Source organism: Pan troglodytes, chromosome 5 (assembly GCF_028858775.2).
Source record: "Pan troglodytes isolate AG18354 chromosome 5, NHGRI_mPanTro3-v2.0_pri, whole genome shotgun sequence".
Classification (NCBI taxonomy): domain Eukaryota; kingdom Metazoa; phylum Chordata; class Mammalia; order Primates; family Hominidae; genus Pan; species Pan troglodytes.
In genome coordinates this window covers 139,739,496-139,758,185 of record NC_072403.2, presented here as the reverse complement: position 1 = coordinate 139,758,185, position 18,690 = coordinate 139,739,496, and the positions used below count along the sequence as shown (strand labels likewise).

General features: G+C 35.1%; 1 protein-coding gene across 6 annotated transcripts in view; it reads left to right on the top strand.

The window, feature by feature from the left end:
• The window catches only part of THEMIS (thymocyte selection associated), a 232,673-nt gene that overhangs the window by 46,180 nt on the left and 167,803 nt on the right, over positions 1-18,690 (top strand). For 5 of the 6 annotated variants that reach the window (XM_054686292.2, XM_016956282.3, XM_009451964.4 and 2 more), the window contains one exon: positions 17,166-17,324. The exons of the other annotated variant lie outside the window; for it this stretch is intronic. In XM_054686292.2, the coding sequence (XP_054542267.1) occupies positions 17,166-17,324 (159 nt within the window). The remainder of the gene's footprint in view (positions 1-17,165; positions 17,325-18,690) is intronic. 6 annotated transcript variants of the gene reach the window in all.

Here is an 18,690-nt window from a genome sequence, read left to right as displayed (position 1 = left end):
AAACTCCTGGCTTCAAGCGATCCACCCGCTTCAGTCTCCCAAAGTGCTGGGATTACAGGTGTGAGCCACCACTCCCAGCGTGAGAGTTTGTTTTTTAAATAAATAGGTGTAAAATTTTGTTAAATGATTTTTCTGCATCAACTGAAATGATCATTTGCACCCCCTGCCATGCCTTTTTTTAGCCTGTTAATGTAGTAGATTACATTGATTGCTTTGTTGATATTGATCCAGCCTTGTATTCCTGGCATTAACCACACTTGGTCATGGTGTATAATTCTTTTTATATATTGCTAGATTCTATTTGCTAAATTCCTGTGAAGGATTTTTGTCTATATTAATGAATTGGTTTATTTTACTTATTTGTTTATTTTTTCGATGTGTGCTGTCTGTCTGGTTTGGGTATAATGGCAATACTAGCTTCACTAGCTAAATTGGTGAGTATTCCCCCTTCCATGTTCTGAAAGAGATTATCTAGAATTGTTGAAAATATTTCCTTAGAAGCTTGGCAGATTGGTTCCAGTGAAACAATCAGGGCCTGGAGGTTTCTTTTTTGGGAGTTTTATAATATGAATTAAATTTCCTTAATAGTTGTCGGACTGAACAAGTTATCTATTTCATACTGGATGAGAAGTAGTATATTTTGTTGGTTTTTTTTTTTTTGGAGAAACTGGTTTATTTCAACTAAATTGTCAAATTATTTGGTAAAGTTGATTCCCTTATTACGTTTTTGATGTCTGAAGGTTCTGTAGTGCTATCCTCTTATTGATAATTTGTGTCTTTTCTCATTTTTTCTTTTTCAGAGTTGCTAGTATTTTATCAACTTTATTGATATTTTCAAAGAATCTTCTATTTGCTTCATTGATTTTCTTTATTTTTTTCTGTTTCTTTTTCCATATTCTTGAATTATGAGCTTAGATTACTGATTTGAGGCTATTGCTCTTTTCTAATATAACCATTCAGTGCTCAAAGTTATCCTGTCAGTACTGCCTCAGCTATGTCCTACAACTTTGATATGTTGTATTTTCATTTTTATTAAGTTCAGTGTATGTGTATATAAATATATGTATGTGTATGTATATGTATATAGATATAAATATGTATTATATGCATATATAAAAATTTTTTTCTTATTTTTGCCTCATGGATTATTTGGAGGTGTTATGTTTCGTTTTCAAGTGTTTGGGGAATTTCTTGGTATCTTTCTGTTATTGATTTTTAGCTTAATTCATTGTGGTCATAGAATATTATGATTCAATTATTTTAAATTTGTTGAGATTTGTTTTATGGCACAGGATATCTCAGTATATGTTATTATGGGTACTTGAAACCAATGTGTATTTTGCTGTTGTTAGGTAAAGTGTTCTATAAAGGAAGATTTGATTATGTTGTTTGATGATGTTGTGGAGTTCTTTTATATCCTTACAGGTAATCTGTCTAGTTCTTCTATCAGTTGTTGAAAGAGGGGTGTTGAAGACTCCAACTGTAATTGTTGATTTGTCTATTTCTCTTTTTAGTTAGAGCAGTTTCTGTTTTACATATTTCTCAGCCCTGTTCTTTGGTTGGTGTATACATATTTGGGATTCCTTATCTTCCTGGTAGATTGACACTTTTATCATTATGTAATGTTTTTCTCTGCCTCTAGTAATTTCATTTGCTCTAAATTTTACTTCATTTGGTATTGATATTGCTGCTTCTGCTTTCTGTTGATAAATATTTACATGATGTATCATTTTCCATCCATCTTCTTTCAATCTACCTATTTCATTTGAAGTGAGTCATAGCATGTCTTTGGGTTATGTTTTTTAATCCACTCTACCAATCTTTGTTTTAAAAAAAACGTATTTAAATCAGGTACGTTTAATGTAACTGTTGATATGGCAAAGCTTACATCTGCTGTTTTATTTTTAATTTTCTGTTTGTTCTCTGTTTTTTGTTTCTTTGACACTGCTACAGCAGGAAGCAGTGTCTCATTATTGCCAAGTAGGATAAAAATCCCAGGTTTCTCTTTCAGGCTCTGTGACACTTTAGGAAGTGAGGATTCTTATTATGTGAAATGGGAGTGCTGACCCCTCACTATGACTTCATTGACACTAGCCATGTTGGGAGGGGTACGAGCATTGCCTTATTACTGGGCCTCTCTTGGCCACCCCTTACATCATGCGGCTGGGAAGTGACTGATTGTGCTGGGCACAAGTCCCTGATTTTTCAGTAGATCCTCTGACATCACCTCAGTGGGAAGGAGAAAGGACATATCAGTGCTTCCGAATGGGAGTGGAAGTCTAGGCTCTCCTCCTGATTTCCCTGACAGGGGTTGGGGAACTGTTATTGCCTTGAAAAGATGTAAGACCCAGCTCTTTACTCTGCCTTTTCTGACACCACCCAAGCAAAAAATGGGGGAGTGACTTGTTACAGCCTGGCAAAGAGCGAGGCCTAAGTTCTCTATTCAGCCTTTATTGGTGTGGGTGGGCATAGAGACAATGGTGTTTTGTTTTGCTTTGTTTTGTTTTGTTTTTCTGTGATGTTTGGCTAGATTAGAATGGTTATTGCTTAACAGGTTTTCTGTTGTTGTTGTATAGGATGTTCCTTTCCTAGCCCTTTGGCTAAAGAGAACAGGCTTTTGTTGAGGGTTTTCTTGGTCTGTGTCCACTGGCATTTCCAGGTTGTCAGCTTTTTCAGCTTCAAATCTGGAACATATGATGGTAGGAAAATGTATGTCTACTCCATCTTCCCAGAAATGAAAGTCCTAGCTGAAGCCTTTGAATAAAACTTTACTGTAAGTTTGAGATTAATATGCCTGGAACTCCGCAAATACAGACAGCCCCCAACTTAGTAGTTTGATTTACGATGGTGCAAAAGCAGAATGCATTTAGTAGAAAATGTACTTTTAATTTTGGTCTTTTCGTGGTCCCACAATATGTAGTGTGATGCTCTCTTTGGATGTCGGGCAGTGGCAGTGAGCTGCCACTCCCAGTCAGTTACATGATCATGAAGGCAAACAACTGATACTCTATAGTGCACTGTGTTGCTAGATGATTTTACCCAGCTGTGGGGTGCTTTACGCGTTCTGAGCATGTCTAAGGTAGTTTAGGCTAAGCTATCATGTTCAATAGGTAATATGTATTAAGTGCATTTTCAATTTAAGATATTTTTAACTTATGATGGGTTTATTGGGATGTAACCCTATGGTAAGTTGAGGAACATCAATACTTGTTGACTAGTTTAATAAATATCAATACTCGTTGAATAGTTTAATAAATATCATACATATATACTTCAGAACCCAGAAGCTTAGACCCTTTCTTTTAATGTCTTGCAATGTTCATTCATAGTTATTATCACTTTGCAATCGTATATTTGTATAATTATTTGATTAATATATTTTCTTCTAACACATTAAAATTTCATAAAGGTTCAGAAAACATCATTTGCTCACCAATATATCAGTAATACATAGCACTGTTATTCTGTTTGGCATATATCATATATTTAATTAATTAGTTGCATAGATTTTTAAAAGTCAACACATAAACAAATGAAGTTTATGTATTTTTCATGGATCCTCTCTGAAAAGCTAGATTCTACCCTTGCCTGGTATAATAGTTACTTCTCAGCCAACCACTGTATGAAAAACAACAGCTTATCGTCTCCATTAAGAGTGCTCCTGAACCATTCCTCTCAACCCTTTAAATTATGACAGATACATCTATACACAATATGAATATTTGTTTGGCACACTGGGAATAAATAGACAAGGCAGCTTGTAGCCAGATATCACCAGCCAAAGCTATGAGTCATCCCAGATCCACCTGAGCTGGTCACTTTAAGCAATGAGAAGTTCAATATGTTGGCACATCTATAACCAATTTGTGGCACACCAGAGTTCATTTGTGGAAGGTTGGGAAACGCTGATCTTGAAGGTGTCTTTATCCCCAATCTAAGTCCATCTTCTCCATTCCTTTTTTCTTTTCCTCAGAAATATTGGCAAAGAAAATACCAATTTTTATTAAGGGAAAACAAAGCCCCATCCATAGGAGGACACTGCCCTGCATCTTGATCAAGACAATCCCACCAGCATATGATAGTATTGTATTACACTGGATTATTCAGTCTTAAACATCATGTAAAATAATAATGATAAAATAATAATAGTTGATATTTATTAAGCCCTAAATAGATGCCAGGGGCGGGGCTATGCACGTAAAATAATTTTATTTGATCCTCAAAAAAGCCATTTGAGGTAATATTATTTTCCTTATGTGAAAGATAACGAAGTTGAGGCACTATCTTTATTTTACAGGTGAAGTAATTACCTGAGGTCACAAATCTATTAAATGGAGATTCTGGATTTGAACTTGACTCTAGAGAAGGCATTCTCATCTGTGACTTTTAACTAGTTAAATGCCTAGGAATGAATGAAGAAAGAAAATTGTGTGTGTGTGTGTGTGTTTAATAGTAATTCCTTCAGTGGAGATAAACATCAGTCTTGAAATTTCATTCTGCAGTCTCAGACTCAGCAACAGACCTCTTAACTTTGGTGTTTCAAATAAAAATATACATTTTTCCTCGATAAGACAATGTAAAATTTACAGGCATAGCATAGTCTAATTTAAATAATGAAATATACATGCCTTTCCCTCACCTTTTAGGTTAGGCACTGTTAGCTGTTCCCTAACTATATCTGTTCTCCGTTTCTTCTGTAGTATCAGAGTTTCAGCTAAAGGTGATATTGTGTAGCTTTCTTGAATCTTAATGTGGCCACTTGATTAAGTTTGGGCCAATAGGTTGTGAGGTGTTTCATGTGTCAAATATCTATTGCAGCTACTAAAATGAATGGAATGCTTTCTCTTCTCCATTTCTCTTTCTCACTAGCTGAAATTCAGACTTGATGGTAGGAGATAGAGCAGTCATCTTAGAACATAAGATGGGAGATCTGTTGAAGAGAGCAACATAAAAAGTCCTAGATCCTATGATAATTCAATAGAAACCTTGTCTACTTCTCACTAGATTGCTGGTTGAGAGAGAGAAATAAGCATTTTCTTTTGTTGTTTAAGCAACTGTTTGGGGATTTATTTTAGCAGTGGAACTCGGTTTTTCTTTGGTGGGGGTGAGTTCATAACCAACTCTTCTGTCTACTACTTTGTATCCCAAATAATCAAACATATCAGTTGATATTATAGAGAAATTACTTGCCTAAGTACAGCTGCATTCAAATCAATTGTCTCAAAGTTTTCCCAAGAATACAATGGCTTATATAACTAGAAGAATTCTTTAGGATTTTCCCCCTAGAAGAAAGAAACAGTCTTTAGAAAAGAGTACCTACATCTCCTTTTCTATAGCACAGAAAACTGTTTTTTTTCTTTCTTGGCTACTGAGTTCTATCAAAAGCAAAAAATAAATAAATAAATTAATTAATTAATTAAAAATAAAAATCTTAGTAGCCTTAGCCAAAGCTCTTTGTGCCTGGCATTAGTGTCTACTAGCTTATTAGTTTTTGTTCTTTATATATTTGTGTGTGCCTTCTGTCTCCAGCTACCTAGAATGTAAGTTTCTCAAGAAAAGGGATCTTTTGGCTTTTATTGGTTATTTCTTTGTGTGTATATCTTTTGATAATATCTGGTTTTGTGCTCTGAAATGGATAATATTAGATCTTCAGTAGATGATAGAAATTGTTCAATAAGATGATTATTGAGTATTTTTAAATATTATATCTCTCAGTTCAATTTGTTATGAAACTTTATGCATTGGTTTCAAACATACAGAAATATGGGGAGAGTGAGCTCATCCACCAAAGGGCAATTTAATTTTTTAGAATCTTTAGAATTTATTTATTTTAAAATTTCTCAGTGACTCTTTTGAGCATAAAGTTTTAAAATATTTGTCATTCTTCAAAGTAAATGATAATGAAATTCTATCTGTTTTGGACTTGATCTGCTAAGAAAAGCATTCAAAGAGAAAATTTGACTGCAAAAATAAACTATTAAGTAGCATAACTATACAATGATGTACATCAGTATTTGTTTTAGAATTTTTAGTTATTGAATAAAACTATAGACACTATATGTAGCTACCTTATACTGAATAGTGCACTTTATAAATGAATATGATAAAATTTAATGTATTTTAAGAACAAACTAAATCATTAATCTATCTTTATTCTTTCGATTAAAGACTTCAATAAAACAGAAAACGAAGGAAGAAAAAGCAAAGCTAAAAAAGATATAAGGAAGAAAATCTAAAGTATAAACCAAGTACAATATTTTACAAATATAAGGAGTGTGAGTTACAACACTGAATTTCCACCCAAATGTAAATATTGGAGATTTTCCTCATATTATCAATGCATTTCTGGGACTCCAGGATTCCATTCTGTTACAAATGACTAAACTTATTGAAAAGAACATTCAAATGCTGTGCAACTAATATGAGACTGATACAATTTTTTCACTTAAGTAAAAAGTTCACTGCCAAATAAACATAAAATGAATGTGCAAATGATTTTTAACTCATTAAGTGAGGGAATCATTGAGGTGTTAAATCCAGTTCAAACACACATACATACACACAAGCAAAAGTAAAATCAGAAGTGCCAAAATGAATTACAGTATAGTTAAACCTGATTATCAACCTCAAACATATAAGGTTAGTGTATCTTTTCTACAAGGCATAGATCAATTACATATCTACTGGAAAAAATCATTTTATTGCAGTGGAAAATAATTGTTTATATTACTATGGATAATAATTTACATTTCTATTAATTTTCTACAAGGCAGTATAAGCTGTATACCTCTGTAGAATCAGATAATTCCCAAAATGTCTGCTAGACAATATCTAGCTTTCTACTGAGAGGATATGTAGTAATCTTTTTTGTACTTTTCAAGTCTTGGACAACTTTTTTCCTGACAAGCTTTAACAAAGTCTTGAAACATGATATTTAGTAAAGGGTTAACTCAGCAGGCTTTGGGTGTTCAAACTTTATGTACATTCCAAAGAAAGGACTGGTCTTGACTGGCTCCTTAGAGATACCTTATAAACCCTTGGATCATCCTGCCCAATGAGTGTTTTGTATACTTTGGACCTTTGGCCACTCTAACATCTGTTAGCATGGCTAGCTCATGCTAACAAGGTGATTTTTGGTGGATGTCTGTTTTTTTAGTTTTGTTTGTTTTGTTTTTCACCTGAGGTCCTTGGCCACACTGTATGAGTTTGACCTCTAAGGGGGTGCTGCATATTTTGTAGTTAAGGTCAGTTGTGTGTGCACTCCATGCCTTTGTGATCAACCTCCAGTAAAATCCCAGGACCCCAAGGCTCAGGTAAACTTTCCTTGTTAGCAACAGTTTGTACATGTTGTCACTCATCATTGCTGGGAGAATGATGCTCTGTCCATGTGACTCCACTGGGAGAAGACAATTGGAAAGCTGTGCCTGATTTCTCTTGGGCTCTGCCCTATGCACCTTTTTCACTGGCTCATTTTAATCTGTATTCTTTCTCTGAGTAAACTGTAACCATGAGTATAACAGCTTTTCTGACTTCTATGAGTCCTAATCAATCATTAACCTGAGAGTGGATATGCGGACCTTTGATACATATGGATAAACATAATTTTGCTGGACGTTCAGGTAAGTGTTGATGGAGGCCTTCAACAAACAGAACTGAGAGGCTGAGACACTGATCTTGTATCTTCAGGTTGATTTAGTATTTGTTAGGATGGTCATTAGTCATAATCTACAGTGACCGCTTCCTGAATCTGATCACAGGGGATGCTGAGTAGGGTATTTATAGAAATCTCTGGACTTCTGCACATGGTGTCTTCAAATCAGGCCCAACTCATCTTCTCCAGGATGCCTCTCTATTGAACTCACCTCTCTGCTTCCCTGGCACTCTCCCAGAAGATTGTCTGATTATTTTATTGCCTTTCAAACTAACTGCAAAGCATAAATTCTATGACCTTCCTCAAGACCTGGCTTTTACTTCTCTCAATAAGAAACAGCTCTTGTAAATCAAAAGCTTTGATTTTAAAACTTTTTTTTCTGATCTGGCACAAAGAGTAGATTTTGGAAGTAAAACACAGTATGCTTTATTTTTTCTCTTTGTACTAAAAAAAAATCCCAATTTTTTTCAGCAGGGTGGTAAATTCCTTTATGTCATGCACTGTGCCCCCCTTGGTCTATAATCTACTATAGATCATCTTTCATTATTTGACTCTTATATTCATATGAAAAGATTTTGACAATTATGAAAAATATTGTTCAATTTTAATAAAGCCTATCTTGTCAAGACAATTATCTCCCTAAGTATTCAAAATGTCTTTGAGTCTCAGAGCTAAACAATGACTAAAACTTCCTTTCTTTCCTGGGGAAATAATCCTTATGTCTTGGCTTTAATGGTAGAAGGGACACAGGGGAAGAATCCAGGTATTGATGAGGTATTATTTCCCTACATTTGCTGCTCAAATTTAAGACATTTGTACTTTTTCTACTGTAGGTATTACTTTGACCACTGGTTGGCAAAGCCAAATGTTGCTAGTATGAAACGGCTGGTTATTCCTCACACAAAGATTTTTAGTTTTCTGGCAGGCAACTTCCTTTGGACATCTCTGACAGCTACTATTTAGTCTTTCCTGGAACACTTAAGTACACATATTTTTGAGAAGCAGGATTCCATGTTCCACAACTCCAAGGATGCCATTCACATCCATGTAAGTTGTGGTTCCGGTAGTTTTATAATGGGCAACCTATGCAGTAAACAGTGGCCCTGAATATACTCCAATTGTTTGACAGCTTTGTTTGTTAGAAAGAACAGCTGTCTTCAAACATGTTAAGGCTTCTACGTAGAAGAGTTAAAATAATTGTTTTCTGTACGATTTCAAAGGCTAAACAACTGTTCTAGTGTGTATATCCCAGATAAACACAGATAAAGGTTAATAAAATGAAGAAATTTTTAACAGTAAGAGCTGCTCAAAAGTAAGGCAGATCACCTTAAGATAAATGGAATTCCACCACTGAAGATGTTCAAATAAAATTTGGACACCTGCTTGATACAGATACTGTATGGGGACTCAGTTATCATAATACATTAATAGGATAAAAGAGTATTTAAATTTTCCTGCTGAGATGCAATGATTCAAGAGATCGTCAAAGTTGCTAGCACTTAGAGATGTAAATGAAATTCAAACTCATTTTATAACTGCCATTGAGTTATATACAATTGTGATTATTATCAAGTTAGAGTTTTATGCCTCAATTCAGACAGCTAACCTGGAATAAATGATTGAATGAGGGGTTCTGTATTCTTCTGCCAGATTTCATTTGACTAAGCCTTTGGGAGTAAATTAGCCCAATTTAAGGATTAAAATCTTTAAAAATATTAGCCAAGGGTGCTTAAAGAAAGCAAGATAAGTCATAGTGCTGGACTGGGCTGGGCATCATTAATACCTGGCATGCCATCTTCAACTGATGGATAGTCACCTAGAACTCGATGTTGAGGATTATTAGGTCATATCTGGATTCAACTCAAAATATACCTTGGATGATTAGTGATGAGAGGGACAAATGGTAGAATATACTGCACATATTTGCTGTCTGTGTCATGGAGACTACTTGGTATGTTATTTAGGTAGAATGCATAGAATTCATCTCCTGGGGCTGGGTGGGGTGGCTGACACCTGTAATCTCAGCACTTTGGGAGGCCGAGGTGGGCGGATCACTTGAAGTCAGGAGTTCAAGACTAGCCTGGCCAAAAAGGTGAAACCCTGTCTCTACTCAAAATACAAAAATTATCTGGGTGTTGTGGTGAGCGCCTGTAATCCCAGCTACTTGGCAGGGTGAAGTAGGAGAATCACTTGAATGTAGGAGGTGGAGGTTGCAATGAGCAGAGATTGCGCCACTGCACTCCAGCCTGGGCAACAGAGAAAAAAAAAAAAAATTTACTTACTAGGAGATTTCACCTGCTTATGGCTTTGGAACTGAGCTGTGTAGGTCCAGCAACTCAAAGCATCCGTGGTCAATTAGGATCAGCATTAACTCATACAACTCAGAAGAATATAAGGTAGAAATCAGAATGCCAGTACAATAACTTGCAATTAGAATTATTACTGTCAAGTTGATTAAAATTCCTGTGTCTTTTAGCTAGGGCACTCAGGCTTCTGTGTCATTGAGATAGATGAGTTAATAATACTGATTAAGACTTTGTGTATTAGGTTATAACTTTCCTTTTTCAGGATGTTGAAATTTTACTCTAACTTTCTAACTCCTTGACACTACATCCTTGTTCCCTGCCTTGACTGTGATCATATGTTTGCACTTAATTCCTTCTGGAAGTGCTTCCAAAACTATCCGTGGTGAAGACCTAATTCATTTTCCTTTTCTAATCCATCATGAATTAGTACTTTGATAAAATACAATAAAAATGAGTTATAAAAATAAAATTTAAAAATGCACAATATAAGCACAATTTCAATTAATGACCTCCAAATGTCTTATTAAAAATTTTAAGCCTTTACTCTCAATTTCCTTTCTTTCTTTCTTTTTTTCTTTCCTTTCTTTCTTTTTTTTTTTTTTTTTTTTTTGAGATGGAGTCTTACTGTGTCACCCAGGCTGGAGTGCAGTGGTGCAATCTCAGCTCACTGCAACCTTCACCTCCTGGGTTCAAGTGATTCTCCTGCCTCAGCCTCCCCAGGTAGCTGGGATTACAGGCACCCACCACCATGCCCGGCTAATTTTTGTATTTTTAGTAGAGACGGGTTTCACCATGTTGACCAGGCTGGTCTTGAACTCCTAAACTCAGGTGATCCACCCACCTCGGCCTCCCAAAGTGCTGGGCTTACAGGCGTGAGCCACTGTGCCCAGTCTTTACTCTCAATTTCTAAACTATAATTCACAAGCAGAATAGCTAATGGAGTGTTTAATTAATGCTAACAAAGTTAGGGAAATAGATAATAACATGAAGCTTTATTTTGTATGTATCGTGCGAACACACTGTAATCCATTAGGGTCCCTGTATAATCAATGCAATCAGTACATTTGTATTCATTAAATGGAAATAGAGAACAAGTTTATGGTTTTAAATGGCTATAGATGTCTATATTAAATTTATTTAACATTTAAGATATAAAATGTAGGCAGAGATGTTGATGTGTATAAAATGTACTTGAAACCAAGTCCTTCCTAAAACAATAAGCCAACTCCCAGTGCAATATTGTTTATACATGAAATTATAATATTATTTATGTCATTTTGAGGGTTAAAATTTGGGTGAAATATGGGAAATATTTGATCAATAATAGTATCAGAAGATGCACAGACACTGATTTGTTCCACAATCATAGATAAATGTTCTGTGGATACACAGGAGGGATATTTATTTCATACACACACCCTCAAATCCCTTTGCTCTGATAATGTTTACTCAATGAGCCACAATGATGACTTCTATCATGACAACCACTTGTAAGCCCTCTTAGTACAGTTTTATTTAATCTATTAAATTAATAAATTTACCATTAAACAAACACGTTTTTAGCTAATGCACGAAACAGTGATTTATTCTTCTTCTATCACTGAAACTTAGTCACCTGAATTTCTTGCACATCACTCAGAGTGACTGAAATGTTGTTCTTTTCTGGGTTTTGGTCCTAGTACTTATTTAATCTGATTTTATTTATTTATTTATTTATTTTTGGCTCTCAGGCCCCAGCATTTCCAATCTGTAGGAACTTTTATTGCTTCCCCATGTTCAGATGTTTTAAGTAAGACTCACCAACATTTCCTACAGTCTTTTGCATATTTCAGTCTTTAGGCTTGACTTCCTGGATAATACTTAAACCCCCAATTCACAAGAAAAATCCTATATTCTTAGAGGTTAGGGAGATTTTACCTTAGTTCTTAGCACAGCCATAACTTTTCTTATTATGTAATCCCAATGCTTTGCCTTCTTAATACTGGTATTTTGGGGATGAGAGAGTCTCTATGGCCTGGAAAGATCATTTCCTAGCATTTCTCAGATGTACCTCTTAGTGCTATATCTAGTGTCCAACTGGGAGAATCCACCCTTAGTAAAGCTGAAAGCTTGCTTTTTCGTGTCTACTTATATGTACCCTGCATTAAAATATCATGCTCACTTATTTTTAGACTCATTCTTCATAGAGTGGGAATGACATTGTCTCTGCCTTACAGGAAATGCAGACCATCTCTTTGTGGAAGACTGGCCATATAAATGTCTATTGCAACCATGGCCTCTTTTGAACTTCATTCCTGTGGTCGCCTATCTAGAGGTTCATTTGGAAAATTGAATTTATCACCATAATGGTCTCAATGCCAAATCAACTGCCATGTCTAGGTACACAATTGCCAATAAAATAGTTTTACACTTAAACATTTCCTTTAGAGGGATGCTCCTTCTTGATAATTTGTGCTATCCTGAAGCAAAAAATAATCACACCTATTTATAATGAGCAAAGATGCATCTCCACTGGCAACCCCAGTGGATATGGTTCTATCAGACACTATCAGCCATACTTTGCAGATATAATATCCTAACTTATAAAAATATATCTCAGATGATCACATGAGCTCCCTCTTTGTGCAAACTTAACTAGTAGAGATTCATATTATAGAACCACTACCCTCATTACTCCTTGTCTAGAGAATTCACAATGTAGTCAGTTTGTATATACTTCACTTGTGTATTTGATATCAAACATACCAAATAAAGGTATAACCCATGCAAAAACCTTTGATTTGACCATGCTTTAAACTCCTTATGTAGAAGGACCACTATTATATTCACAACAATTAATTGTCATTTTACAATGAAACAAAATTATAACAACATTCACTAATCATCTAATAAGTGATAAAAAACTGTTTTACTAGCTGTGGGGGAGGTATACATATAGTTAAGATAATGTCTCTTCTCTAGGAAATCATAATAAATTGCAAAATGTACATAACACTCCAATTGAAAGAGTGATAATAATCACATAAGGCTATAATGGAGATATGCATGAAGTGCTATCAGAGCACAGAGGAGAGAATTAATTCTTACTTAGGTGTAGGGATCAAGGAAGGCTTTGAAGAAAATGATAAATATGGGCTGAAGCTTTGGAATTGGTTGGACTTTGACAAGTTAATAAGGATGTAAAGGGATGGGTGGCCTGGTGTAGTGGCAGGGGGTGGTAGGGCAGGCAGTAATGGAGGGAGAGTGCATTTGAGTAAAGGGGAGAAACATCCAATGCAGTTCCCTCTTTGCTGACTGTCACACGTTTTTAACTTTGTAGGGAAGATGGAAGAAAATCTATTGAACCAATTGTTTTGGCTGTTCTGATGTGATCACAGCATTGCTTATATGGATTGTCAAACAAGGGATGAGCTCATAAAAGGATATTAATGTGTCGTTTTTATTGAGCAAAGTAGCATTACAGAAAAGGTGATTTCAAAGGCACATGGCTCTTTCATTACAGCCTTCAGGGGCAATGTTTGATCACTGAAAACAGGCTGCTTTGTTCCAGCTTTTTCTGATGTTTGGCATTATTCTGAATACATATGCTTTGACTTGGATAGAATCAGTCTGTAAAGATTTAATAGATTCGAGATTTGCATATTCAAAATACATGTTTTATGATTAAAATGAAATGAAAGCCATTTTAATATGTATGTCTGTATATACACAGATATATTTCAGACACATATCTCAGCAATTTTTTTAAAAGCAATTACACATATTATGTGTTTGTTTTGAGATAATGAAAGTTGGCTATTTTTAAAATTCACCATTTTAACTTATCAAGAAGGAAAAAATATATTTTAAGACACATTATATTGGTGATAACAAAATACAAGAAGATTTCCAGTTTTAGCGACTTAAGCTTTGCTATATGTCCCTGTCACCTGTCATAGACATAACTTTCTAGCTTTCTAGTGCTGGACATCTCTGAACACTTTCTTTATTAAAAATGAGTTAACAGCTTTCTTGGTTGAAGAACATTGGAAGTCATGAAATATTAAAGAGAAATTATAAAAGATTAGCATTTACATGATAGTCTTTTCCTTATGTGACTGAAAGAAGTGAGCTTTTTTCTTCCAAAAGGAAAGACTTACTTGGAAAAAGACCTGAAAAGTCAAAAGCTTTTCTTGTGGTGACCAAGACTCATGAAATTTCTTTTTATAGAATTCTCTGGCTTCTATTCCATGTGAATTGATATGAAATCTCACATAAATTTATCTTTTTATACTGAATTCCAATTGAACCTTTAAAAGAAAGATGACATTCCAACTCAGCCAATTTGATATACATTACATTTACAATTAGATAACCAGTGCACTGAAATTAAGCCCAACAGACTTCAGCTGAAATGGGCTACGTTAGATTATGTTCCATTTAATATGACAAAGAAAAATTTTACTATTTGCTTCTTTACTTAAAAGCCTTCCCTTTCCCTCTCTCCACTTATAACATCCTCTAACTCAGTGATGCCCAGTGCTTTCTCTGCTAAACACATTCTCCCCTCTACGTTAGTTTTGCAACAATTTCAAAACAGAGACTATATTGTTATCCATTTGTTGCCTAGGCCAATGTTTGCAAACCTTAATGTACTTATAAACCATCTAGGGATCTTGTTAAAAACACAGGTTCTGATTCAGCAGGTCTGGGGTCTAAGATTCTAACAAGCTCTCAGGTGATGCGGTGGACGAAGGTTTGTATAGCAAACACCTAGAGTACAAATGACCTGTCCTTAAATGTGTTTTTGGACCATGATAACTGGAAATGTAGATTCTATGACTTTGAGGTTGCTTCATACTTTAAATTGCTTTTTTATTTATTGATAATGAATCAATAATGAATGCTCTGAACCATCAGGACTCCCTCTACTTCCCTAGTCTCTGTTTTTACCACTTCCTCCTTCTTACTTACATTTTAGACATAACAAAGTACTTGAAGTTTCCAGAATGTATCAGGCTCTTTCACATCTCAGTGCCTTTTCAAATACTATTTCCTCTGCCTGTCCTGGTGTCCTGTGACTCTTCCTTTAAAACTCAAATCTGCAGTCATCTCCTCCAGGAATCCTTCTCTAATCTCTTTTTCATGTAATTGCATAATTAAATGCCTTCAGTATACTCCCACATTGCCCTGTATTTCCTTTATTACACTCTTCTCATAATCTGTTGCAATTGTCTGCTTAATTGTTCTTTCCCTTCAAGACAATGCTTCTGGGGGGAATGAATAATGCATTTTATCTCTGATTCCTATTGCCAATCGCCAACATAGTAGGTTTTTTTTTTTAATCAAAGTTTGCTGAATGAATGAACAGGGGAAGTTGATGTGTTGTAGTCATACAAGAAAGTAATGCAATATTTCTTCTCATGAAGTTTAAAATTGAATTGGGAGTTGTAAAAACTGAAACTCATAAAAAATTAAGTATAGGGTGAGATAATACTAAAGATATAAAATGTTAGTATGTGATTAATTGCCAAATGAGGATCATAGCAAATAACCATTCAGAGTCAATTGGAGGAAAAATGTCACTGTGGATTTATTAGTATTTTTAATACCTCAATTTGTTCCACAAAGGACTTGAGCCTGCTGATAACATTATGCATTAAAGTTAACGAAAATATGAGCACATATGTAGTTAAGGGAATAGTATGAGACAAGGAGAGGGTTGTGGAAATATGTACCGGAAGCTTGAGGAATGGATAGACTAACCTTAAGGTGTATTCTTTAGACGTATTCTTCTTGTCTGCAAAAATGCTTCTTGCTCAGATATGGACAGTAGTGTGGGTGTGCTGGATTTTCATACCCACTCTGCCTGGGAAGCTGACTTCTGTGGGGACATTAGCAGCTCGCTTGTCCTCTGGCTTCTGGCAGAATTTGGCTAATGGGATGCCTATGGAGAAGAGTGAGGTCAGGACATTTATTTTCTTTGGTTGCCTAGAACTGGCTGTGCCTCTTTTTAAATATGGCCCCTATGATAAACTTCCTGAAATTATTCTAATTTGAGTGTGCCCTGTTACCTATTGGGACTCTGATATGACCTCACAGTTGTTGTTTAGAGCTAGATTGGATGCCAGGCTTACTAACTTTTCTGACAACCATCAATGCCATAAAAATGTTCTAGGTGCATGCTACATATCAGGAACAATTCTATGAGGAGGTGGTTCTCTACAGAAAAATTCAGAAAACAAACAAGCAAACCTAAAACGCTGTGCTCATATACTTCACATGTAGTATGGCAAAGACAATGTAAATCATCTTGGAAGTCAGGAAAAATTGATATATATAAAAGCTCACAGCTCTATAATGTTTATTTATACTTGCCTTAAGTTAGTGTTGAATTGTAAAGCAATAATATGCCAGAGATATAGTTTTTGGATTGTTTCCTTTTCACTGGGGGTAGATTATCCAGAATTTTTGCCTCTGCTCTTGGCTGTTGTTCATCTTATGGTTATTTTACTCCTCACTGTCCTTCCATCAGGGAATATTAAAGGAAAATAAGTAAATGAAAACTTAGCTGTAGCATCTATGATAAAAGGTTTGTCAAGAAGAAGACTGAAATCCTGACTAAAATGAAGCTTTTCAGTTTATCTGGGTTGGTCTGCCCCCTATCGCCACAAAGATATTCAGAATGGTTTCTAGCTTGTCAAAAACCAAGAGGTAAAAATGGGCAAAAAGTTTTACTTTCATGCTAATGAAGAGAACCAGATCTAATAAATAAATATGACCCTCTTAATGTGAAGCCCTGGTGTGCAGACCCTCTTTTTCATCTCCAATTGTATGACAACCTTGTTTGCAGTTGTTATTTAGATCATTTTTGAGTCATATGAGCTTAATTTTGTGACCCAGCAAAAACAGATCATAAATCTCAGTAGTGGAAGATACGTTTGCAGTTTGACCATGGTAAGATGAGCTGAGGGTGCTGAGGAAATCATAAATTCAATTTACAAAAATAACAAAAATAAGATTTATTTATATTTGGCCCAGTGAATAAAGTGAAAATCTAATATTTTTCTGGTCTATGCTGTACATTTTGCCAAGCTTGATTAAATTCCTGTTTAGCAGGTAGCTAAGAGAGGAACTGAATTAAAACACTTTATATTAAGCTTTTGAGTCTACTTTGTTCTTCACTGATTTCTTTTTAAAAAGCTCTTTTAACTTTTCTTTCCTTTTAGGCTCTATTTATGAAATGTTTGGAAATGAATGCTGTTTTTCAACAGGAGAAGTGATTAAAATTACTGGTCTCAAAGTTAAGAAGATCATAGCTGAAATTTGTGAGCAGATTGAAGGTTGTGAGTCTCTACAGCCATTTGAACTGCCTATGAATTTTCCAGGTACAGCACATTGCAACCACTTATCATTTGTACAACTATATTGTTAATAATATGTATATATACACAACCAAAAACAAGAAAAAAATGGTCTGTTTTTCACTCTAGGATAATGGGGGGGGGGGCGGAAATCCGGAATTGTTATAGTTTGATCATTTTAAGAACGAATGGAAAGCAACTATTTTCTCCTTTTTTAAAGTGAAAGATGTTTATCTTGTACTTAAGAATTAATCTCTTTGGTTAACAAACATTTAGTGAGTTCCAACTATATACACACCACTAGTTGTGCTAAATAATGAGAACCAAGAAATCAAAGATATATTTTCATAAATTCTGTAGAACTAAGTAACATCATTTAAGCCTATCTACCCTCTTTGCTATTCCTACTGTCATTACTCTAGCTCCTTGGATCACCGTTGACCTTGCCTGTCTAATATTACTGAAAAGTCGGCCTGGTCTTTTTTATCTAATTGACTCTACTCAGCCCTCCAAAACTAGCTCAAATATCATGCCATCTAGAAGACTTTTGCTGACCCTCTAACCTAATCTAGATTTCTCTTTTATGTTCCCATAGTATGTTGGGCCTCATAACATACACCTCACTGGATAGTCATTGATGACTTTCTCATTTGCCATATTTTTTACACTAGGGGTTGGCAGACTTTTTCTATAAAGAGCCAAATAGTAAATCTTTTAGGTTTTGTGGCCAGAGGGTCTCTGTCACACCTATTTCACTATGCTATTTATGTGGTAGCACGAAAGCAGCTCTGGATAATACATAAACCAATAAGCATGGCTATGGCTCAATAAAACTTTATTTACAAAAACAGGTGACAAGCAGGATTTGACTCATCTACTGTAGTTTGCTGACCTCTGCTGTAGACTAAAACTCCTTGACATAAAATATGAACACGTGACTTCGTATTTCTGATACCAAGCACAATTTCTGGCACAGAGTGTGTGCTCAGGAATTGTTAACTGAATGAATGAATGAATGACTAGTGGAAGAGAAAAATCTCATAAATCTTTACAATATGATGTGTTTCATGGTTTGATGGAAGTATACTTGTGTTCTTTGTGGGGCTTGAAAAGGAATATCAGACTATAGTTGGTTGTGTTTCAGAACAGGGATTCTGCAGCCATTGTACTTGAATCCCAACTCTGCCACTTCTTAGCTGAATAACTTTGACAAGTTATTTACCCTCCTTTCATGTAAAATGGGAATAATAATACTATCTATCTCCTAGTGTTATTGGGAGGGCTACGTATTGAAATATATTTAGTGTTTAGAAAGGTACATGGCATATAGAAAGGTGCATAAAAAAGTGTCAGCTTTTGTTACCATTACTAAGATATTATTACTGTCATT